The sequence below is a fragment of the Lissotriton helveticus genome, chromosome 10 (genome assembly GCF_964261635.1).
Source record: "Lissotriton helveticus chromosome 10, aLisHel1.1, whole genome shotgun sequence".
NCBI classification, from domain to species: Eukaryota; Metazoa; Chordata; class Amphibia; order Caudata; family Salamandridae; genus Lissotriton; species Lissotriton helveticus.
This window is the reverse complement of record NC_136071.1, coordinates 685,544,537-685,570,209: the sequence shown is the minus strand read 5'-3', so window position 1 is coordinate 685,570,209 and position 25,673 is coordinate 685,544,537. Positions and strand designations below refer to the sequence as shown.

At 47.2% G+C, this 25,673-nt stretch overlaps 1 protein-coding gene across 15 annotated transcripts in view; it reads left to right on the top strand.

The window, feature by feature from the left end:
- The window catches only part of KMT2C (lysine methyltransferase 2C), a 1,799,940-nt gene that overhangs the window by 955,436 nt on the left and 818,831 nt on the right, over positions 1-25,673 (top strand). For 11 of the 15 annotated variants that reach the window (XM_078663229.1, XM_078663236.1, XM_078663232.1 and 8 more), the window contains 3 exons: positions 4,172-4,297; positions 4,828-4,947; positions 5,156-5,286. In XM_078663229.1, the coding sequence (XP_078519355.1) occupies positions 4,172-4,297; positions 4,828-4,947; positions 5,156-5,286 (377 nt within the window). The remainder of the gene's footprint in view (positions 1-4,171; positions 4,298-4,827; positions 4,948-5,155; positions 5,287-25,673) is intronic. The other 4 variants (XM_078663231.1, XM_078663237.1, XM_078663234.1 and 1 more) reach the window with 1 other exon arrangement.

Sequence of the window (25,673 nt, the reverse complement as noted above, 5' to 3'; positions counted from 1 at the left end):
TTGAAGAAGCCCTTAACCCTACTGTGCCTCCAACTCCAAAAAGGCCGAAAAGGGCATGACAGGACTGCGCCTCCACTTCCTCCTGCTAGACCTTCTCCTCCACTCTCTCCTCCCCCTTCCCCACCCTCCTTCTCTTTTACTGCATGTGGATTCTCTGCAACATTCACCAAAGCGGCTCCTCAGACTCGTGGGGTGGGGACAGTCCACGGCTACCCTATGATCCTCATAATTGCCCACAGGCCCATACCCTTAAGTTGATTATGACGCCAAACCTCCAGTGGATGCAAACCCAGAATTGTACAATGCAAGACCTTCACTCCAGATGACGCCACCTTTAACCAAGAGGTACTTAATAGGGCAGCTACTTTTCATGATGCGGAAATGCATGTGCAACATGAGGATGACTTTCTCATGGTGTCCTTCTCCTCTACCCAACCCTCCCATAGTACCTTCTCATGCTCAAAGCAGTTCTTAGACCTGTTTCCAATATATTTAAGGAGCCAGTTAAAGTAAGGGTAGTTACACCTAGAGTCGATAAGAAATGTAAAGCCTCCCCTAATGACCCTCATACATACGAGGTTAGTTACCGCCTGACTCTTAAGTTGTGCTTACAGCTAGGAAACAAGCTCACACACGGGGCACAGGTTATAATCTCCATCCGTACCAAGAGATCAAGAAAATTAATGCTGGGGGCAAAGGAGTGGTAGCACAGGCTGCGACACATTGGTGAATTGCCAACTCCATTGGATCACTATCCAGGAATGACCAAACCCATTGGATGACATTGCGGACCTCGTCCATGCGACTTCTTCAGGAAGAGATACAGGCCCTCTATGGCAAAGGGGCTGTGGACTTGGTCCTGCAACAGCAGTGTGGAAAAGGGGTCTTTTCCTTGTTTTTTCTTATCCCCAAAAAGGACTGCTGCCTCAGACCCATCATTGATCTCAGGCCCTCCATCAAATACATTCTGTCAGAGCACTTCCACATGGTGACTCTACAAGAAGTTATACCACTAATAAAGAAAGGCAACATCATGATCGCCCTCGATCAGAATGATGCCTACTTACACATACACCCAGCGCATTGATGATACCTGCGATTTGTGCTGAGTGGACAACATTACCAGTTCAAAGTACTTCCATTCAGGGTTACCATAGCCCCAATGGTCTTTACCAAATGCCTGGCCTTGGTTGCAGCTCATCTCAGGAGGAACAGTATGGACGTATTTCCTTACTTGGATGACTGGTTGATGAAGAGCACCACACGCCAACATTGGTTCGCGCACACCCAGACCACCATCCAGACCTTACACTGTCTTGGTTTCACCTTCAATTTGGCTAAATCCCACTTCCAACCCCTACAAGTGCGGCCTTTCTTATGGGCCATCCAAGACTCACGAGTGGGAAGGCGTTCTCCAGTCTAGCATGAGTACAAGCCTTCCAAAACGTGCTGCCTATTGTATAGCCAGATCGTCAGGTAACAGAACTGTGATGGATTGCTCGGCATGATGGCATCTTCATAACCATAGTTCCTCATGCCAGACAGCATATGCGTTTGTTACAGGCATGCTTAGCAGCACAGTTGTCTCAAGCGTACGATCATCTAGAGGATTTTGTGTTGGTTTGGTTATGCACACATCTGTTCTGATGGAACACAAATAACCTGGTGAATGGGCGGCCCTTCCTGGACCCAGTTCAGCAAACATTTCACCATTATGGGGAGCTGGCCGCCTGTCCAGCAATGCCTCCACATCAACCACTTGGAGCTGCTGGCTATACAGCTTGCTGTTCATGTATTATATGCTCTAATACAAGACAAGACAGTCTGATATGCACAGACAACACAACAACCATGGTTTGCTTACAAAAATAAGGAAGCACACACTCAATCCAGATGTCCGGTATGGCCCGGGCATTTGTCAGTGGATGATACATCACAGAGTACATCTGATCATTCAACACATTCGCGGGGTGGACAATGATTTGGCAGATCCGCTCAGTGGACAAATCAGCAAGTCCACGAGTGGGACCTCCACCCCCAATTCCTACTCCCAAGGTTGGGGGCTCCCACAAATAAACTTGCTCGCCACCGCAGAAAATGCACAATGCCAAAACTTTGTGGCCAGGCTACAACACCCACAGTCTATGGGCAATGCACTATGGATGAAGTGGTCCGGGATATTTGCCTACGCTTTTCCGCCTCTCCTACCGTTTGTGGTACAGAGGCTGAGAGAGTCATCCTGGTGGCACCAACCTGGGCATGCCAGCCTTTGCTATCTACATTGCTCAAACTCTCTCTGGTTCCTCACCAGAAGCTCCCAAAAAGGCCGGACCTACTCACACAAAATCACGACCCTCTGACACCCCAGTCTTCAGCAGCTCAACATGGTGAGGTCACAAAGTTTGGCTGTCTAAACCTCCCGGAGGAATGTAGGTCTATTCTTAAAGAAGCACGCAGGGCCTGCTACGCAGCTAAATGGAAGTGTTTTGCGCACTACTTTCTTCCTAAATGTACCAATCCTCTCACAGCATTGGTAGAAGACATTCCCTGTTACCTGTTCCACCTGCAAAAATCTTGCCTTGCCTAGCCTACACTTCCATTTGATTGCACCTGGCGGCAATAGCTGCCTACTTGCAAAATATGCAATATGTTTCATTGTTTAGCATACCAATGACTAAAGCCTTTATGAAAGGCCTCAAAAGGTATATCCTACCTCAGACGCCTCCTGGGCCTGTATGGAACCTCAATGTAATCCTTCCAAGGCTCATGGACCCGCCTTTTGAGCCCCTTCACACCTGTCCATTGCAGTTTTCTTGTGGAATGTGCCTCTTTTGGTAGCCATCATTTACCTCAGGCGGGTTAGCGAAATTCACGCCGTTACCTTGGAGGAGACTTTCTTCTAGGTACATCACAATAGGGTGGTCCTCGGGGCCAATCCGAGATTTCTCCCTAAGGTAGGCTCCAGTTTTCACATTAATCTTACACTCGAGCTCCCAGTCTTTTTCCCACACCCAGAGACTGAGGTGCAGCGTGATTTACTTACTCAAGATGTCGAGAGCAATAATGTACTAGATTGACAGAATAAAATCCTTCGTTAAGCATAACAGCTTTTCGTGACATACTCCGTTCCACAGAAGGAGCATGCCATTTCCAAGGCAACTGTTGCACGCTGGTTGTTCAAATGTATGCAGACTTATGTTAAAGCTAAAAGAGCCCTGCCTGCACATCCAGACCTCATTCTACTAGTAAGAAGGGGGTTTCTATGGCCTTCTTGGGTAACATACCATTACCTGACCTCTTTAAGGCAGCTACTTGGTCCCCCTCTCATATATTTACCAAAGACTACTGCTTGGATATCCTGGCCAGACAACAAGCTAGAGTTGGCCAGGCTATCCTACCTACACTTTTCCAGTCTACTGCAACATCCTCAGTCTAAGTCTTTACAGTCCGCGCACAGCATGCAAATCTATAGCTACATATGGTATGAAAGGAAAATGTTACACATCCTGTAAGCATCTGTTTGTGGCATGTAGTGCTGTAGATTCAAATGCGCCCACACTCCTCTTTGGTTGCTTGTGGTTGTAGCAGATATTTTCTTTCGCTTTAGTTTTCATTAATACTTTGCTTTGAATGGTTATCTTTACTGTGTCTCAATCTTCCATCTCCACTCTAGCCCTCCGTGCGGGTCAAAAACAATCTACCAATGGAGCTAATGCCCATGCGCATTGCCAAAAATGGATAGTCATTAGGTCCCATGACTTGAAAAAAAATATTTTGTACACATCCTAGCCCAACACTAGTTGGCAGAAATATGCACAGCATGTGAATCTACAGCACTACATGCCACGAACAGATACTTACAGGGTAAGTAAAAGTTTCCTTGTTTCATTAATGGTTTTACAAATACCAACTAAGTCAGCTTCTTGGCATTTACAGCTACATCAACGTGACAGTGATATCAATGAACACGCATTGCAATTTCCATAGTCTGGAATGAGCCTAACTGTGGCAGAATTGTCACTGCTCCGGGTGACTTAGTTATATAGAAAATGATAAAGCATAAAACTGCCTTTTGGAGGGAGCTCTTTTTTCATTGATAGAATGTAGTCTCTCTTTGAAATATTTGTTTATTAAGATGGCACCCTTTGAGATTTCAAATAATGTTTTTCAGAAGGTGATCTAATGGATTGTGATGTAAAATCAGACTCCAGTCCAGAACGGGAATGTGCAGACGATGACATTAAAGGGATTGAAATAGATTGTATCAAAAAGAAAAAAAGAAAGCCATATAGACCTGGTAGGTGATGTTTATATACACACACAAAGCATTCCTGATAAATATTTAGGAAGAACAATGGGCATTTGGTATTAGTGGAAACATGTGATGTTGCTTTTTTAAAAATTTTAAATAAAAATTATTTCTGGAAACATTCAAATTTACTGCTAAGATATCATTGTTTTCTTCTCAATCCAAAGATCGTAGGTGGTAATGGTGAAGGCTTATTGCAAGTATGAAAACTTACAGAAATGTGAGCTCTGTCTACATTGTTTGCAGAATGTTTATATATGTGATAGTATAGTGAATGTAATATTATAAAGCCAAATACATGTTCAATCCTCAAAATCTATATATCTTTTGAAGTCCGCCGATAGAAGATAGTGGACTTGATACATAATTCCATCAACTTCTGCAGTAAAGAATTTAAATAGATTCTCGTAAGATTTGTTTATCATACCTAACTTTTCTTTTGATATTCCCCTTTATGAAAAGTGAGTAACAGAGTTTTCAGCCTTTTAATACAGAAATTTCTGGCTCACCCTTTTTAGGCATTGGTGGATTTATGATTCGTCAAAGAAGCCGTACTGGTCAAGGAAAGGCAAAGCGGTCACTGTCTAGAAAGGATTCCTCTGGTTCCATTTCTGAGCAAAGATTTGGCATGGAAGATGGTAATGAGAGAGTATTTTAAGAAATGTACTTTTTTCACAAAGTTTAAGGAAATATTCAATACTGCGCGTCTTTTAAATGTTATTTACAATACGAAGAGCTCTATTAGGAAGACCGTTTTTTTGTTGAGGCATATAAAATGTACGCAATTATAAACATTGTTTTGTTTTAAGAAATTAACATTTTGATATCATGTATACATTGCTGAAGGCTGGAGCGAACAACTGCCTGGCATTCCTATCGATGAATGCATTCCTGGATCTGACAGTACTGAGAAAATGAAGAAACGCTACAGGAAAAAGAAAAATAAACTAGAAGAAACGTTCCCATCCTACTTGCAGGTAATTCATTATAATTAAAACATAAACATAAATGAGTTAGTAATTTTCTTTTCTTTTTTATAACCTTTAGGCATGTTATGAAATGCAAAACTTAGTTTCCTTTCCATAGTATCTCTTGATTTGATTACAAAGTGTACACTCTGAGCAAAGAGTCATAAAGATATGTATTCTTTTTTTTTTTTATGGCGTGGTTGGTTCAAAAACATTTTTGTTTCATTGTGTTGGCCATAAGAGTAATGCCATTCTGCTATGACAATGATCCTTAGTAACACCTGCATACTTTGAAACCATGTTTAGATTTAATTTTCCCATCATGTAGTTACGGGTGAGATCACACAGCAAAATTGCTGGTGTAGAGGAAATAGTCCAGTTTCTTCCTCATCACCAAATAGTCAACAGAGCTTTTTTATACTCTGAATCACATTACAGTAAGGGTATTCCATATTCCTACGGAAACACAAGATAGGGAGACAGATTTCCAAAATACTTCAGCAACCTCCAAGCGGCAGTCACAACATAGCTATACTAAAAGACAAAGGATTAAAGTGTTTAATTTATCCACTAAGAGAAAAACAAGCCATGCCATAGCTAATAGGTCTCGTCTTTGGGACCTTAGAAGTGTTTAGCCATGCAGCCTATTATCCTGGGTGGTTCATCCTTAGTAACACCTGCATACTTTGAAACCATGTTTAGATTTAATTTTCCCATCATGTAGTTACGGGTGAGATCACACAGCAAAATTGCTGGTGTAGAGGAAATAGTCCAGTTTCTTCCTCATCACCAAATAGTCAACAGAGCTTTTTTATACTCTGAATCACATTACAGCAAGGGTATTCCATATTCCTACGGAAACACAAGATAGGGAGACAGATTTCCAAAATACTTCAGCAACCTCCAAGCGGCAGTCACAACATAGCTATACTAAAAGACAAAGGATTAAAGTGTTTAATTTATCCACTAAGAGAAAAACAAGCCATGCCATAGCTAATAGGTCTCGTCTTTGGGACCTTAGAAGTGTTTAGCCATGCAGCTTATTATCCTGGGTGGTTCATTTATAGCTTAATTTCTGAACATGTGTAAGATTTTATCAAGCCAAAATTTGAACGTGTGGAAGCTCACATCCTTGGAAGCAGTGGTGTAGGGGCAGCCAAGGAAGCTTGCTGAAGTGAGAAAGGTGTGGAAGCATGTGTCATTGGGAGTAATGTTGCGTAGCTTGCAGTGGTGTAGGGCCAGCCGAGGGAAGATTACAGCAGTGACCCATGTACACTGGGGCACTTGTCTTTTCACTACATTTCTACTAATTTACGAAATAAGCAGTGTGGGGACTGGTGGTAGGGGCAACGGGGAGCACCACATAAGCGCTGTGCGTGGTGGCTGTAATTCGGGTGCCATGCTAAGTGCTCCAAAAAGCATAAGCGTGTTCAAATTAAAAGAACGTTGCGCGAGGCGCACGTGTGCCACAATAAACACTTGAGCAGTGCTCGATTACACTGCAGCGTGGCGGCCATGAATCGAGGGCCACACTAGGTGCAAAGTGCTAGGTGTCAATGTAAAAAAATAAATAGTTCCAAAGACAGCACACACAGTAGGAAGAAGACGAGACCTGGTGGCGATCTATGTTAGACAACAATTGACAAAAAGGTGGACTAGCAAGAACCATTGTCCAATTAGAAGCAACGCGTTTTACAGGACACTGACAAAAGCTCACAGTTACCAAAGCGATAAAGTTTGATTGCCTAAGAGTGTAGCATGCAGCCCACTGGAGTATTATGAATGCAAGAAGCTGCAAGCACCTAGAAAAGGGGCAACTACCACAACAGCTTCTAAGCTAGTGGAATGAGAGAGGAAATTACTAATCAGCTCAGTGAACCAACAAAGACGAGGCACAAGCCTCTGGCTATACAGCAGGAGGATCAGAACATTTTCAAATACTAGTATCTATACATCCTAACATCAGCCAAGCCAATTGTATGGCTACCAAAAACTGTGCAAAGTAGAAATACCTGCCTTCGCAATTTTGTTTCCGATCAGATCTACAGGCATAAATATATGTGCACCCTTATAAGAGAAACACTTTATAGAAACCAAAGACACTGCCCTGGAAAAAGTGATAATAGAAGCAGGCTTAGCCTTATTCATTTGAGCATCGTATTTCAAGGGTACCTTTTCACAAGGTGATCGGCCCTGCAAGCATCCACTATGAAACAAAAGTAGCTCTTTCTTAGCCAAGGAGGATGGGAAAAATTGCACGCAAAGATTGTGGTCAGGATGGCTAGGTGGGGGCAAACATCAAAGTTCCGTTAGCGGCTCGAGATCAGGCATCTCTTGTAAAGGGCGCATGTGTAGTCTGGTGTGCAGTACTATTGCAATGGATGCAGCAGTTATTTGCAATAGACTCATTACTGTCCTTACTGTGGGAGAATGTTGGTTCTGAAAATGAAGCGGCAGCTTAAGGAATGCCATTACCCACTCTTTATTAAGGTAGGCATTACCCATGTTGAGGGTAAAACCCAGAAAAGGCTGAACCTTCTGGGTTTGGAGGTGGGACTTTTTGACACTGATATTGAAACCTTGCATGTGTATCAGAGACACTACCGTCTGACTGTATGCTAGGCTTTGGCTTTTGCAACTTTTCATCCAATCATCTAAGTAAGGAAAGATATGAATGTCATTTCTACACAGGTACTACCATCAGACATTTGATAATCCGTGTCAAGGCCCTAGTGATGGCAGAGGAAAAAACTTTCAACTGATAGTGTTGTCAACTTAAGATGAAGTGCAAGTTAGTTGTGGACTGGATGTATGGGGATTTGGAAGAACGCATTCTTTATGTTGAGAACTGCCATGATGTTCCCTTTCTGAAATAGCGGGTTCATCGGGATGAAAGCCCGCAGGATACTAGAAGTGCTCTGACAGGTTGTAGTGGTTTGGTGACTGACATCTAGGATCAGCTGCAAAGCCTTGTTCTTATGAAGTACAGGGGTAGACTCCTTCAACTGTGCTATTGTGGTGAACCAGCTTGAAGGTACCTTTGGATGTAAGTGCCTGCACTTCCCTCGTTTAGCAGTTGCTGATGGTCATGGCTGAGTATGGGGTGTTGAGGTGGAATGTTTACTAACATGGTGTGTAACTCCAACCAGTACCCCTCCCTGATACATCACTGTGCTCATCCATGTCTCAGAGGTTATTTCCTACTGTTGAGGAAGAAAGAAGCATGGTCATCCCTGACATGTTTTGAATTGACAGAGTTCACAGAAAGGAAGTCAATAAGAGGCAGAGGCACCCCAGCTGGAGCCACCTAACACCTTGTCTCTGTGCTTACCATGGTATCCACTCCTGACATGGGACCTTGGTGCTTGTGGATACTGATTGGGGTATTGGTGGAGATACCCTTTCCTCTTTATTCCTCTTCTGGCTTTGTGCTTGCAAAACTCAGAGGTAGGTGCTGAGATGTGGAAAGTGCCCATCAACTTGGCAGTCTTTGCAGCATACTTTATCTTTTCTATCATTGAATCAACCTGAGAGCTGAACAGAAGGTTGGACGTACCTGGAGAGTAGTCCGACCAAAATGACAATTCACCATGGTGTGGATGCCCACATGCTTGCCAGCCATGTACATCCGCTTGCTCTCCTTATCTGGGGCAGTAGCATCCAACGTGTTTTGGGCCGGATCTTTTTTCCTAGCGGTATGCCCCACTAGTGAGAGAGGCAGGACCTGGCCTATGATGTACACCGGGTCACAGAGGTCCACCTCACACTTTTGTTTTCAACCAGGTGGGAGGCACAACTGTTGCCTTGACTAAGTCCTTGAAGGTCTCTATCCAGGTTTTGAGTGGGCTGGGGAGTATTATGAGGTATTGATCTGACCTTTTCAGTCTTGGACACAGTTTCCACTATGAATTTGTCCTTGTCCTGCATCACTTGAAGTTTGGTGTTGTGGTACTTACCCGCGCTTTGTATAACCATTTGAACACAGTGATGTGGTCGGGAGTAGAAGCCTCAATTAAGTAGAGGTTTAGGTCTTGCTCGTCCAGAGTGTGGGCCTGTCGGGCCTCCGGGAGTTAATCTCCCTCCTAGGCGCAACAGGCTTGTAATATGGTTGTATGTTCAGCCACACGAAAAACTAATGCTGACACCGGATATTATGACTCCACACCATGGTAACTTCAGACACCCTAGTTATTTAGTACCTGAGATGTTAGAGTCGAGTTACCTGAAACTTTCAGAGGCATGTTTGCAAATCCCGCAGGAGGCAGGTAAACCTACCACATGCACCTGCTATCCTGCTGAGTGGAAAAGATTTGTCTACTATTGCATTGGTAAGCTTATAGACCTCCTTGAAGTTCTTATACAGGACATAATTTGTTCCTAGTTCCATTTCCAAAAAGCAGGATTGGAATAAACTGCTAGCTATTTACAACCAGCTGCGGTAGCAGCCTTTATCCAGAATAGGGTGAATTTGTCCCTTTTTAAGATTTCTGCTATCAAGGCCTTCCTGGATGGCCTTAAGAATCACTCCTCCAACAAGGCATAGAGGTGTTATGCATTAGCTATAAAAGAGCCCCCCAGAGATCTGCAAGCCCATTCCACCAGCACTAAAGCTGCACCAACTACACTGGCAATGGTTGGTGCCGGTCCTAGACATTTACCGGGCTGTGACATGGGTGTTGGTGCATACGTTTACAAAGTTCTACTGCATTGATAGACAGGTCTGCAGAGAGGGCCATTTTGCACACTCAGTCCTGCAAGACTTCCTGATATGACTCTGCTCCTCATGCCCTCCATCTTTGGGATTTACTGCTTTTGCATCTACATTTAGAAAACAATATATATTTTAAAGTTGAGGAATCTGCACCTAGAAGTATCTATAATGCTCTTTCTGGGTGCTACTCTATGAACCCACAGGTTTGTCACTGCCCTCCCATCTCCCTGTTCTGTGGAGTGGTCATCTGTACAGTGTAATAAGGTCCCATGTTAGATTTTGACAAACTGTCATTTAAGTTTGTTTACAAAGATTCATGCAGAAAGAGAAATATTAAGAAACTGACGTCAGCATGCAGGGTTGGTGCCTATATACAGCCTTCTACATTACTTCGGTAGTGGTTCGAGATTGATGGGGAGCCACACAGCGCAGGAGTCATTGCTGGGAGAAATGTTCATTCCCAATCAAGCACCTTGGATATTTTGAAGGTGAGGATTCTGTGAGTAATTAAAGTATCCACCAGAAAGAGTCTTGGCGAAGGTAAGGAACTTGGGCTTTTGATCCACAGATCACTGCAACCTAAGTTGTTTCTACAGTAGAAAATATTTGTCAGGATGACATGGGTGAACACAGTGACCGATTCTAGAATTCAGATCCAGCAAGCAAGTGGATATAGAACCAGAAGTCCATGATCCCTATGGATTAGGCTGTGATCCCCATCATGATGGCACCACTGCCATAAGTAATGTTGATCTTCAGCATGCTTTTCTACACCAACACATTCATCAAAAACAATATAAATTACCAACAGTCATGGCAGGTCAGAGCTTAATCAGATGTTTGAATTTAGCATTAATGACTGGGGGGGGATCAGTTCACTTGACACATGGGACTTAGTTGTTTATCCCTACCTAGAAGACTGGATCTGAATGCGAAATCCCCTCATAAAAAATGTTCCACAAACAAAAAGGCAATAAGATTGTTAAGCCAATAATCCTCACTTACTGTAACCCAAAGTCTAGCCAAGAGGTGATTAAATGTATTTTATGTGTGTTAAATAGATTTACAAAAGGTAATTGCTTGCCCAGTTAAGAAAAGGATTACCTCTGCACAGTTTGTTAAACTTAGCTTTTTCCAGTTACGAGCCATTGGACGTGATTGAATTTTAGAATGCCGACTTAGCTCAGCCACCTAGTTAGTATCCAACCTATGATTACATGTAATACCTATTTGAGTGTGGTTACAAAATCATTGGTGTTAGTGTAAAAGGAATTGAGTAAATCCATTGATTAAGATTTTGATCTGGGCTCTTGGTCAGTGGTGCTCTGCATTTACCCCCATTGTTTGAGGAGGAGGACTACGGTCAGTTAATTAAGTTGTGGTAGACTGACAGTGATATGGTTTTAGTAGCAAAAAAGACCTTTTTAAATGTTGCTTCCTAGTGAGAATGGCCTACCGGGCTCTCCTGTATATTTTTTAAACTGGTCTGATGGTCTCATGCATCTGAATCCTTTGCCCATCGGACATGAATGTCGTATGTGTATACAGAACCGTGAGTGTGTAGATGCGTGTGTGGACTCAGGTGGTCATAGTGACATTGAGATTCATTTCATATTTGCTATATTCAAGTAAAACCTACGATGGATGGTTGTAGTTCAAAGATGGATGGTTGTAGTTCGAGCCTGGCCAGCAGATGTGAATTTGCTGGGCCCAAGCCAGGACATTCTAGGGATCCTTTGTAGTCAAAGTGTTAAAGGAAGGAGGCAGAGGTACCATTTGAAATCATTGAGTTTGCCTCTGGCCTTTTCTAGCTCATTGTTCTCTGAGAAAACTCCCCCATCATCTGTAGTTAATCTGGGCAGGCTCTCTTTCCTTTCTACTCGTTTTGTGAGTTTATCATGAAAGATTCCCACCTCCATTTTACCATCCTGCTCTCAATTTGTGACAGAGTTTGTTTGGAGCTTTCAGATTGGAATATGCAAAAAGGGCAAAGTTGAATCAATGTCAGCACAGTATCCCCTTATTTCTCTGGGACTACTCACAAATTCTGGCACTCATTCTGTGGAGTAACTAGATGGAATCCAATCCCAGGTGATCATCATATCTGAAAGAGACACGACATTGATAGGTTCCTTACCATAGAATATCCCCAGGTGTCAGACTGGATCCGGAAAGCTTTAGTCAGCAGTTCCCCTGCGCGTCGATAGGTCTCGTCGTACGACTCCGCGTGCGTCGCTGGCATCGCATTCACCGAGATGACGTCACTGGAGCTACTTAGACGCGCCCACGCGCGGTGACGTCAGTTCTTTCTTTTTCCGCGCCAGCAAGCGCTGATCCGGAGAGCGCAGAACCCCGTCACTTGTTGACTAAGTATTTGTTTGTTATAATTTGTAAGAAAACTTACCCCAGGTGCATAGGGATACCCGGTTACAAGTTTGCGAGGCCTGTCCGCGCACGATGTCGCTGACGGATCCGCACCGTGAGTGTCTCCTCTGCCTGGGGCATGACCACGACACAGAGTTGTGTTCCCACTGCCGGGCCATGGCCCCGAAAACTTGGCGGGAGCGGTCCTGAAAGTGGCTGGAGGCCCAGGAGTCGGCCCCACGTTGTTGCCGGTCCCGTAGGAGGTCGAGGGCCCGATCGCAGAGCAAGCACCATCATTCGAAGTCTTCGCACTCAGAGTCAGGTAAGGCGAAGCACAAAAAGTCGAAGAAGTGTTGCCGCTTTTCGTCCTCCCCTTGCTGGTCGCGGGACGCGGCTGAGGGGAAAGGTGGCACAGCCCCTGTGGCTCCAATGGAGCCTAAGCGGTTACTGTTGGCTTACCCACCTTTCCCGGGTCCATCGGCGACTCTGGCTGAATTGCAAGAGTTTGTGTCTGCAATGGCACGTATCTACGGCACGTCGGCATGCCTTCGGGCCCCACTGTTCCACGTTCCTTGACTTTGCTGGCACCGGCCCAACGTCGTTGACGCCCAGATGCCTCCATGGCTCCGGCAGTGGCTCCCCGTTCTTGCCGGTGGACCCCGTACAGCCCCCACCAACATCGATGTCGCCAATGCCGGCGGCGCCGATGCCAACAGCGCCGGCGGCCGACGCCGGCATCGACTTCTATTACGATGTTGGCACGGTGCCAGAGGGATTTCTCCCGGCGCCGATCCCGACGCAGTTGGGGGACTTTTACCCTTTTATTCACCCAGGTCCTCGTGTGGAGGAAGGGGAGGACTGGGAGGGGTTTGAAGACCCTCTCGCAGCACAGTGCGAGTCTGTCCCCGACTGGTTTGAGGAGGCGGAGGCCTGTGGCCCAGATTACACTCTGGCGCATGGTTCACCATCCCCTTCAGCTACTATGGAGGAGAGTGGTACCTTTTCCACGGTGCTGCGTAGGGCGGCCGAGGCTCTTGGCCTCGAGCTCCCTACTGTGGCTGTCAGGACCAACCTACTAACTGAAGTGCTTTGACCAGCCTCTTCTACAGAACCACTGTTGCCGTTTATTGATGCACTTACTGATGTGCTTCTGGGCACCTGGTCCTGGCCCAACACAGAAGCCCCTGTGAACAAGGTTGTGGGCCGACGCCATCGCCCAGCCCCGGGAGACCCTGCCTTTCTCACCCAGCACCCTACACCTGAGAGTTTGGTGGTTCAGGTCTCGACATCCCCAAGTGCGTTTCCGTCTGCTCCACCAGACAAGGAATCCAAGAAATTGGAGCAGTTTGGCAAGAAGATTTATTCTTCCGCAAGTTCTGGACTTCGGTCTGTGAACACTGCCTGTCTCTTGGGCCGCTATTCCCATTCTGTATGGGATGCGGTTGAGCAAGTGCTACCTCGGTGTCCAGAGGTGGCCCAGGTAGTTCTCTCCTGAGCTCTTATGGAGGGGAGAGATGCGGCCAAATTCACTATAGGTTGTGGTTTTGATACCGCTGATTCACCGGGTAGGGCGATTTCCATAACGGTGGCGTTGCGTCGTCATGCCTGGTTGAGGACGACTGGTTTTTCGGCAGATGTCCAGAATACTTTGATAGACATGCCCTTAGATGGCACTCGCCTCTTTAGTGATACGGCCACGGCCAAGTCCTTAGGCCTTTCGGCTACACGTATTCCTTCCGCTTCTAACTTTCGTTCCTTTCAAAGCTCCGGGAGGGGCGTACAAACACGTTCATTTCAGAACAAGCCTGCGCAGCAACAGTCCCAGCGCAGCCGCAGATGTGGGGCTCTCAGAGGTGGGTCACTGGGCCAGCGTGCGGGTCAGTCCACCAACACCCCTGCTGCCAGTGCCTCCACACCTTTCTAGTCCGGTGTTTCAGGCCCACCAGACGCCAGTGGGGGGCAGGATTAGTCATCACCTCCCGCACTGGCGCACCATTACATCAGACAGGTGGGTTTTGGAGATTGTTCAAAGGGGCTATCCCCTCCCCTTCGAGTCTACCCCCCCAGCCATGCCACCGCAGTTCCACCGCATGTAAGGGGATCATTTGGCACTTCTCCGGCAGGAAGTTACAGCCCTCTTGGCCAAGGGGGCCATTGAGCGTGTTCCGACGCCAGAAGTAAATTGTGGTTGTTACTCCCACTACTTCTTGGTTCCAAAGACAGACAAGGGTCTACGTCCCATCTTAGACCTTCGGAGCATAAATCGCTTCCTCCGGAAGGAGAAGTTCAAAATGCTCACTCTGGCTCAGGTCTTGTCTGCTCTCGACCCACAAGACTGGATGGTTGCACTGGACCTGCAGGACGCTTATTTTCATATTCCCGTCCTGCCGGCCCATCGGCGTTACCTTCCATTCACTGTGGGCCAGGAGCATTTTCAGTTCACTGTGCTCTCCTTTGGCCTTACCAGCGCCCCTCGGGTCGTCACAAAAGTGATGGCGGTGGTCGCAGCTCATCTGTGCAGATCAGGGGGTCCAGTCTTCCTCTATCTCGACGACTGGTTGTTCAAGGTGGGCTCGCCCCAGACAGTCATCTCCCACCTCCAAACTATGGCCGACCTCCTGCTTTTGCTGGAGTTTTCCAACAATGTGCTGAAGTCGGACCTGATTCCCTCCCAGAAGCTTTTCTTCATTGGAGTGGTTCTGGACATGGCGCAGTTTCAGGTTTAACCGGTCCTCGGAAGCTTGTTTCCGGTCCAGGGAAGGCATGGCTTGGCAGTTCGGGCTGGACTGTTCCCATGAGGCACAGGGTCAGACTGATTTGCATATGGCCATGTCTGAACTGGGGTGGTAGAGTGGGCTAAAGAACGGTGATAGATTAAACCCAGATCTGTTGACTGGGTGCGAGTGTTTGATTGGTTCAGATGCTCCGTCCATCACCACCCCCGTTTGTCCCACAGGATCCAGGCCTGGATCCGGGTCGTCGCCAGTCCACCTTACGACTCCTCCGCTGGCGCTGAACCCAAGGGTGTCGCCCACGACGCCGTCCCCGGACAACGTCGTTCCCAGTCCCAGCCCCGGTCCGGGTTCGGCGTCAGACCGGCGCCGTCTCCGGCGTCAGACCGGCGCCGTCTCCGGCGCCGATGGGTGAGCAATTCACCTACGACCCGGCTCGAACATTTTTCCCTAACTATCAGGAGATGGATGACGAGGAGGACTGGGAGAGGTCTGAGGACCCTCTGGCACTGCAGTGCCAATTAAGCCAGGACTGGGCTGACGAGCTAGGGGAGGCCAGTGGTCTGGACTCTTCGCCTGACACTGGATTCGTCTCTCCTCCCTCCATGGCTACGGAGGAGTGGGCTGCTTACAGCGTGGTGTGACTAGGGCGGCCAAGGCCTTGGCTCTTGAGCTCCCTGTCGCGGCCGTGGGGACTAACCTCTTCACTGAGGTGCTCAAACCGCAGGCAAGCTCCTCAGAGCCTCTACTGCCGTTTAACGAAGCCCTCACTGACGTTCTGCTGGGCACCTGGTCCAAGCCCTCCCTGTGGATCGGAACGTGGCCCGACGCCACCGCCCGGCTCCGTGCGATCCTAGCTTCAGGTCCGTTCAACCCAGCCCGAGAGCCTGGTGATCCAGGCCTCTACGTCCCAAACCGCCTTCCGGACCACTCCTCCGGATCGGGAAACCAAAAGGTACGATCAGTTTGGGAAGAAACTGTTCTCCTCCTTGAGTTTGGGGCTGCGGTCTGTCAACACCGCCTGCCTTTTGGGCGGTTACACCCACTCTTTGTGGTATATGGTTGCGGAGGTGCTGCCTCAGTGCCCAGAGGAGGCCCGGGCAAAGCTCACCCAAGCCCTGGCGGAAGGGCGGGACGCAGCACGCTACTTAATACGGTGTGGACTCGACCCCACCAAGTATTCACTGGATAGGGCGAATGCAGCGACAGTGGCGGTTCGCCGCCACGCCTAGCTGAGGTCCGCCAACTTTTCGGGGGATGTCCAGGCCTCGCTCATGGACATACCCTTCGATGGCTGTCGCCTTTTTGGTACGAAAGCGGACAGTGCGCTGGAACGTTTCAAGGACTCCAGGGCTACGGCCAAGTCCTTGGGCCTAGGCCAGCGCCATCAAACGTCCACTTTTCGCCCCCCACACGTCCAACCATCCACAGGCCGCAGAACCAGTCTCAACACGGTCGCGGACGTGGTTACTGCCGTGGCAGTGCCGGGGGACAATGGCAGGGTCAGTCCACATCCGCTCCCGCAGCATCTGCCTCTAAGCCTTCCTAGTCCGGCATTTCAGGCCCATTCGACGCCAGTGTTCGCCATCACCTCCTCCACTGGCGCACCATCACGTCGGACAGGTTGGTGCTGCAAATCGTCCGAAGGGGCTACTCCCTCCCCTTCGAGGCGACCCCTCCAGCCATGTCACCGCATGTCGGAGAATCACTTGAAACTTCTGCAGGAGGAAGTTATGGCCCTCTTGGCCAAGGGGGCCATCGAGCGTGTTCCTGGGCCAGAAGTAGGACGTGGTTGCTATTCCTACTACTTTCTGGTACCCAAGAAGGGCAAAGGAGGCCTACACCCTATCTTGGACTTACGGAGCGTCAACGGCTTCCTCCGGAAGGAGAAGTTCAAGATGCTGACTTTGGCTCCGGTCCTGTCTGCCCTGGACCCAGGAGACTGGATGGTAGCGTTGGACTTGCAGGACGCGTATTTCCACATTCCCGTCCTGCCGGCCCACCGACGCTACCTGCGGTTCACGGTAGGCCACAAGCACTTTCAGTTTACCGTGCTCCCCTTCAGCCTTACCAGCGCCACTCTGGTGTTCACGAAAGTGATGGTGTTGGTCGCAGCTCATCTGCGCAGATCAGGGGTTTCAGTCTTCCCCTATCTCGGCGACTGGTTGTTAAAGGCAGGCTCGCCCCAGACAGTCGTCTCACACCTCCAGACTACGGCCGACCTCCTGCACTCGCTGGGGTTCTCCATCAACGTGCCGAAGTCACACCTGTGCCCCTGTCAGAAGCTTCTTTTCATCGGAGCGGTTCTGGACTCGGCGCAGTTTCGGGGTTCAACACCTGGCAGGTTCCCTGAACGCCAGGGTGGACAAACTCAGCCGCCGGTGCATGATGGATCATGAATGGCGTCTGAACTCGTGGCGCAAGGTCTCTTTCAGTAGTGGGGAGAGCCTTGGTTAGATCTATTCGCCACCGAAGAGAGCGTGCAATGTCATCAGTTCTGCGAGTTGGAATTTCCAAGGCGGCACTCGCTCGGCGACGCTTTTCGTCACGCGTGGAGCTGCGGTCTGTTGTACGCCTTTCCGCCTATACCACTTCTGCCCAGAGTGCTGAAGATCAGGCGAGACCGGGTCCAAGTCATCCTTGTTGCTCCGGACTGGGCACGAAGATACTGGTATCCCTAGCTACTCAGCATGTCAGTCGATCCCCTGATTCGTCTGCCTCTTCAGGAGGACCTTCTGTCGCAGCAGCACGGGACGGTCCTCCACCCGAACCTGTCCAGTGTCCACCTACATGCGTGGAGATTGAGCAGCGGCAGTTGAGGCCATTTGACTTGCCTCCTGAAGTTTGCGATGTGATTCTGGCAGCCAGGCGTCCCACCACAAAAACGGTATACGCCTGCAGGTGGACCAAATTTGTGGCATGGTGCCCAGCAAAGGCTATGGATCCACTCTCTGCCCCCCTTTCAGAGGTTCTCCTCTTCCTTCTTTCTCTTGCCCAGCAGGGCTCTGCTCTGGGCACTATCAAGGGCTACCTCTCGGCCATTTCAGCCTTCTTAAGGCTTCCTGATCAGCCTTCTCTTTTCAAGTCCCCTGTTGTAAATAGATTCTCGAAAGGCATCACACACGTTTCTTCCTGTTCCTTTCGTGATGCCTCAGTGGGACTTGAATCTTGTTCTAACATATCTGATGTGCGCTCCCTTTGAGCCACTTCATAACTGTCCTCTTCGTCTTCTGGCTCTTAAAACTGCATTCGTGGTTGCCATCACCTCTGCCAGGAGAGTGAGTGAGCTCCAGGCTCTATCTTCAAAACCTCCTTTCCTCTCTGTCCATCCGGGCAAAGTTGTTCCGAGGACTCGTCCTTCTTTCCTGCCCAAGGTAATCACAGCCTTTTACATCGGGCAGTCTCATCACCTTGCCCACCTTCTTTCCGCCTCCGCATCTCTCGAAAGAGGAAGAGAGGCTCCATCGTCTGGACCCAAAATATGCGCTCTCCTTCTATCTAGATCGCACACGCCAGTTCCGGCTGGACGAACAACTCTTTGTTGGTTACGTTGGCGCTAAGAAGGGACGGGCGGTGCACAAACGGACCATCTCTTGGTGGGTCGTCTTGTGCATCAAGGTTTGCTACTCCTTGGCGAAAAAGGAGCCTTCTGTTGGGCTGCGCGCCCATTTTACTCGTGCCACGGCAGCTACTACTGCCCTGGGTCGGGGAGTCCCCTTGCAGGACATCTGCCAGGCAGCTATGTGGGCCTCGCTGCACACGTTTGCTAGACAATACTGCCTGGACAGCCAAGTCCGTAGAGATGGCTTTTTTGGCCGTTCGTACTCCAGGGCTTTCTGGTGTGATCTTGGTTCGCGGACCCACCACCGGGGTTGGTATTGCTGGGCTATCTATTCTAAGGTAAGGAATCTAAAACTAACCTGTTTCTTTCAGATGCACATGTTACTTACCTTCGGTAACGATATATCAGTAAGAAACAGTAGTTAGTGTTAGATTCCTTACCGCCCCTCCCATCCTCCCCGTTCTGCGAACCGACATCTAGGGTTAAGGACATCCCTTTCAGGGCCCTAGTTTCATGGCACCAGTGTCGGTTTCTATCATGGCTCTGCGTTCCTGGCATGAAAAGCTATGTACAGAACTGACGCCAGCGCGCGAGGGCGTCGTCTAAGTACTCCGACGTCATCCTGGCGATCACGACGCAGACGACGGACGCGGTGCAGCAGACGACGCCTAGCGACGTGCAGGGGTACTGCTGCTGATAAGTTTCCGGATCCAGTCTGACTCCTGGGGATATTCTAAGGTAAGGTATCTAACACTAACTACTGTTTCTCACAGATATATCGTTACCGAAGGTAAGTAACTTGTGCGGCGGTTCTCCACCCAAACCTGTCCAGCCTATGCGTGGAGATTGCGCGACGACAGCTGATTCCATTTGACTTGCCTCCCGAAGTCTGTGATGTTATTCTGGCAGCCAGGCGTCCCTCCTCTAAATTGATATATGCATGCAGGTGGAACAAATTTGTGGCATGGTACACAGCCAAGACTGTGGACCCGCTTTTTGTCCATCTTTCTGGGGTCCTTTTGTTCCTTTTTTCTCTGGCCCGGCTGGGCTCTGTTCTGGGCACTATCAAGGGCTACCATTGGCCCCTGACCTTTCCCTACCTGTAACACCCCTCAATTTAGTATTTAGGGGCACCCTGAACCTTCCTTACTCAGATCCCGATTCCGAAACTGAAAAAAAGAACAAGAAGAAAGACCTGCCGTGCAGCTGCTAACAAGGGGACGACACCAACTGACTTGGCCCCAGTCCTACAGGCCAGTCGACCCTCGATCCTGCTAAATCCCGGTTTCTCTTGTGGTCAGCAACCTCAAAAACCCCGGAGGACCTGACTGCCTTGCTCATCCAAAGACTGGGACTCCCACAAGCAGTGCTTCTGCTCAAATAGCAACAACCCCTGGTGCCAGCCAGTAACAGCGAATCCAGCACACTCTGCACCCCCCCCCCGCAACTGTGATCACGAATCCAGCACTCAAAAGGACCCTCCTCGATGCTCCTGACGACGCCTGCAGCCTCACAACCAGGAAACCCTCCAACCGCGACCAGCAATGGGTAAGATTTTCCGACACCAAAAGACACCCGTCGCCCTGCGGCCCCCTTGTGCCTTCCTCTGGGGTGCCTAACTAACCTACAGCTTCCCAACGTACCTCTCGAAGTGGTGGTCGCACCTGAAGAATCTCCATCCCTGAGCCTGCAGCCTTTGTACAACTTCCAGCTTTCCCATTGAAATACATTGGGCGCCCGACGGCCCAAATGCACCCTGCACCCAGCCGCTCTAGTGCCACTGGAAGTGCAGCATCTGTTCTATCCTACTTCCCCACTTGCCCTGTGTAAGGGACCAGGAGCTCAGCTCCCACAGCCGCGTGGCTTCCTGCCTTCTAGCAGCCACCAACCAAAGGCCCCCTGCCCGCCATAGGCTAACATTGGGCCTACTCTCGTTGCACCCGGCTGCCCCTGTGCCGCTGAGGGTGTAACAACTGTACCTACTTGACCCTGGGAGACCCCTGAGTATTACCCCAGAACCTTAACTCTGCCAGTTGAGTACTTACCCGAAGACCGATAACTTGCTTTTTCTCCATAGGCTAACATTGGCTGGTTTCACTCGGAAATTCTTTTAAGTGTCGAGTTTTGAAACTTTGAAATATTCCTTAAAAATCATCCGATCAACGAAAACAAAATTATTCACCTATTACCAGGAGAGATCCCAGTGCTGGATCTTTGTGCCCAGCACTGATCCTGAAAAGTAATTACAACTGTGATTTTCCGATAACTCTATTTTCTCCCATAGGATAACATTGCCTGGTTTTTGCCAGATTTTCAAAATATACACATATTCCTTAAAAATCGCTTGTGTAACAAAAACTATTTCTTTCAACTGTTTACAGGAAATGCACCAGGGCTGAATCCAGGATCCAGCCCAGAGTAAGAAAACCATTCTTAAAGTGATTTTATCGCATTTACTTAAAACTTCCCATTGGGCTCAATGTTATTATTGTGTTAAGTTTATATTGCATATTGCAACAACTGTATCTATTGCATTGACAAGTCTATTGATAATTGAAAGTCTTCAACTGTAGCAACTCATTCTGAGAAAGTATTTTTATACCTACTTGTGGTTCTAAAAATAAAACAAGAATATATTTCTATATAGAGAACAATTGGCCTAGAGTTCAGTTCTTGAGTGTGTGGGACCATTTGCTGACTGAGTGTGTACAACAAATGCTTTACACTGTCCTCTGATACTGCCTTACTGCTTGACCAAGCTACCACTTTAGAGAGTAAGGTTATATCTATCTTTAACCTCTGCCAAACCTCTGGGGACTGTGGACTCTGTGCACACTGTACTTTACTTTGGTGCAGTATATACCGAGCCACTTTCTTACATACAATAACTGTTGCATTAGGAAACATTGTGTGCCACATACTCTTCCTGCATATGTGAAGATTGTAATAAGCTATATTTGAGGAATGCGTGACAGAAAATACACATGATGTTACTCCTGCCATCTAGTGTTGTGCCTGGATGTGTGCAAGTTGTTTCCCATCAAAGAAGTCTTCTCGAGTCACGAGGTACAGTGATTCCACCCATTGTTGGTAAGGCACATGGACCTTCTCTATTGTTAGGTTGTTTTTCCCGCACTGCGGGTGAAGATGGAAATGGAGAGTAGCAAAACAGAAAAGAGATGACCATGCATAGAAAAGTAAAGACTAAAGGATAACTAAAACAGCAAAAGGCTTCCGGGGAGGAGGGTTGGCGCATATGAATCTTAAGCACTACATGTCACAATCAGATGCTTAACAGGGTGAGTAACTGTAAGGAAATACCTCTTTTCGTATGGTTACCCCCAAGTTCTGAGACTGGTGCTGCTGGTTTTTCAACTCTGAGAGTGCATGGAGGCCTGCTAACCAGACCTTGGTGCCTACGTTCTTACCTTTAAACAGGTAAGGCTAATTGGAACACACCCAATTTGCTAAGCTAATTTACCTGTAAGCCCCATGTGAATAATACCCAGGGCATGCAAGTTAGAGGGTCACCCCCAGAAGGCAGGAGTATACACTGCTTGTAGATCTACAGCACTACATTCCACAAACAGATGCTTACAGGGTAAACAACATTTTCCTTGGTGCGATTGTTTAGGAAGGGGGGGAAACATCATGACCCACCCAAGGCTTTACCTATTGTAAATAATTGACCCTTTACACACTCAGCAAAGGTAAAACATGACCTGTTGCACACATATATATATATGTCTGCCATCTAGTGTTGGGCTCGGAGGTGTGCAAGTTGTTTTTCTTCAAATAAGTCTTTCGAATCACAAGGTATAGTGACTCCTCATCTTGCTTGTAGTGTGCACGGTCATCGATTCCATTGTTAGATTGTTCTTCCTGCCTTTGGGTTCGGTTGTGTGCACCTCTGCTCCACTCGACATCAGGATACTTTCTAATACCATCGGTATTGTTTTCGATCGGGATTCTATCAGTGTTTCTAGATATATTAGATAACCGTCAAATTTTTCCTGGGGGAGTCAATGCGATTGCGCTCTTTGGGGCCTTCACCCTTTGGGGCGGCAATTCTCATCCACATTCTTTCTGAAAAGAGGACCGAGGGATGATGGCACGGACACCTTTTAAATGTTCTCCTCCGCGTCACTCAAAATTTCCACGCACAGATTTACACAAGATGTGTAAATCATGTTTATCTCCTAATCATCAAGAAGAAACTTACGATGCCTGCATGTTATTCAGATTAAAAAAGACTTTACTACGAGATTGGAAATCTAGAAGACTACATATGTCTTGACACAGCACGGAAGACATGCTGGACATTTTTGGTTTGGAGGAACCGGAAACACTTCCGTCGGATGCAGATGAGGGTATCTTCTCTACAGAACAAAACTCTAATGTGGAGTAGGATGACATCACACCAGGGCAAAAAACTGTGAGTAATTTCCCCCATCCGCCTCCACCCAAACAACTAACACCCCAAAAGTCTTCTGTTGGGCCATGGTCGGCACCGACTAGCCTTGGCTCGGTTCTGAAGAAACAGCCTAGATCAGTCCTTGAACCCAAACACTCAACATCAGAATTGACCTGACTTTCCGGACCTAAAAACTTTAAAGCAGACATTACCACACCTTTGGAACTGAAACCTTCAGATCCCCTAAAAACGACCAGAGTCCGAAAGTTGCTGGAGTAAATTGGGGTTGTTATAGAAAAAGCAAAGAGTTGCACATTCTCCAGCGCCTGTACAGCCAGTACTTGAGAAACTGCGTCATCATCTGGATTCTTGGCAAAAACACAAAATGACTCGCCCTGTTACAGGAATGATCCTCACCAAGTCCCCTCAGTAACATATACAACCAACAAAAAGACAACTTCCTTTTCAAGACACAATAGATATTCCTATTGTGTCAGAAAAGTAGAAAGAGGGCAAATATACTAGTTCACTTCGCATTTATCCTTTTACAGTCCCTGATGTACAAACTCCATTAGAACAGCAGTCACCAATTCATGACCCTATAGATTCCCCAGGGGGATCACTACATTTGTTGTACAAGGGATTGGAGGGGGGGGGTAATAGTGACCAGCATTCATTACCACCAGAAAATAACTGGGAGGCATTTGACACAGACCCACCGTATGGTATTGATCCTGATCTTTATCAATCCAAACCTTCCCCTCCTGATGACACCACTACTTACCATGACCTTATAAGTAGGGTGACTAATTTTCATAAGTTAACACTACACACTGAGGCAATAGAAGATGACTTTCTATTTGAAGCTCTCTCTTCTACTCAACGTTCCACACAGTGTCTTCCCATGCTTAAAGGAATGCTCAGACATATCACAGATATTTTTAATGACCCAGTTAGATCTAGGATTTTTGCACCTAGGGTGATAAAATATATAACCTCTCTTCAGCAGACCCTCAATGCATTGAGTCAACTCACACCAGACTGTTTAGTTGTGGCTACTGCTGATAAACGGGCAAACTCTCAAGCAACTGGTGAAGCTCCCTCGGCAAACAAAGAAAGCAAATGTATAAATGCAGCTGGAAAAAGGGTAGCAGTATAATCATCCAACCATGGGAGAATTGCCAACTCCATCGGTCTTTTGTCACGCTATGATAGGGCACACTGAGACGAAGTCGAAGAATTCCACAATACCTCAGGGAAGAACATTAAATAAGGGCATACCAAATTACATCAGAGGCAAAACTTATCTTCAATACAAATTTAAGCTGTGCCCTTGATGACGCCTACACAGCTACTAGGGGTATATACTAGTCTTCTACTAAGACGGGATATCTGGCTAAGGGTATTTGGTTTCAAACCAGAAGTTTAACAAAATTTACTAGCCCTTCCCTTCAATGAAAAGCATCTCTTTTGGCCAAAGGTGGATACTCTCCTAGAAAAACAAAGAAAGACCATGTAACAGCAAAAACAATGGGAGCCCTTCAGGCACTATCACAATGGGGTTCCTTTCATCCCTCCACCTATCATGGAGGATCTAAAACCGCCTCCACTGAGACATCCTCCTCCTATTATAACACACATAATCAAGCATCCTCCCCTAGAGCATACTACAGGGGATCCTATAGAGGAAGCAGCAATAGAGGCAGAGGTATAGGAGGTTTTAACAAACCCTCCCATCTCCGCCACCACCAAGCCTTGACTCGTCCACCATCCATTCCCCCCCCCCCCCACACTCTTTTCACACAACAGCAGTCCGGGGAAGACTACAACTATTCCTTTCCGCATGGATAAGTATCACATCCGAGCAATAGGCGTTAGATGTTATCCATCATGGTTACTGTCTGGAGCTCACTTCAACACCTCCCAACATTTCACCTCGCACCCAGCGATTAATAACATACCATCAAAAGCTAGTAAAATAGAAAAAAACAAAGTTGAATCTTCTGATCAAAGGAGCAATAGAACTAGTGTCAATACAACAACAGTTAAACAACGAGAGAAGATGCCAATACTGATACTCTACTTGAAACCAAAAAGTTAGCAAAAATGCATAGACCACAGTTCAACGCATCCAGGTGCTATTCAATAGCTGTTTATTTAGGAATACTTAGGATAAATAGTTTGAAATTTAGATCCAATTCCACAAAATTATATAACAACAATGAAAATGGACACAAAAAATGAACCAACAAATCACACATAACCATCATTCATAAATCTTCAGCCATTTCACAATCATACCTCACACATTCATTCAAACACATACTCAATCAAATGGAGAATGTATGCACCAATTTGTAGAGTACTAGATCTGCCAACAGAAATTGAACGAAATACAACGTGTACTGTTCAAGGAGATACACCTTATCCAATTAAATAAAATAATTGAATTCATTCAAAAACATACAACAAGGTTCGGTGTATTATTGCCAACGGAACCTTGTTGTATGTTTTTGAATGAATTCAATTATTTTATTTTATTGGATATGGTGTATCCCTACAACACAGCATTCAATTGTTGGCAGAGTACATACCAGGAGACGCCAAGTGGGA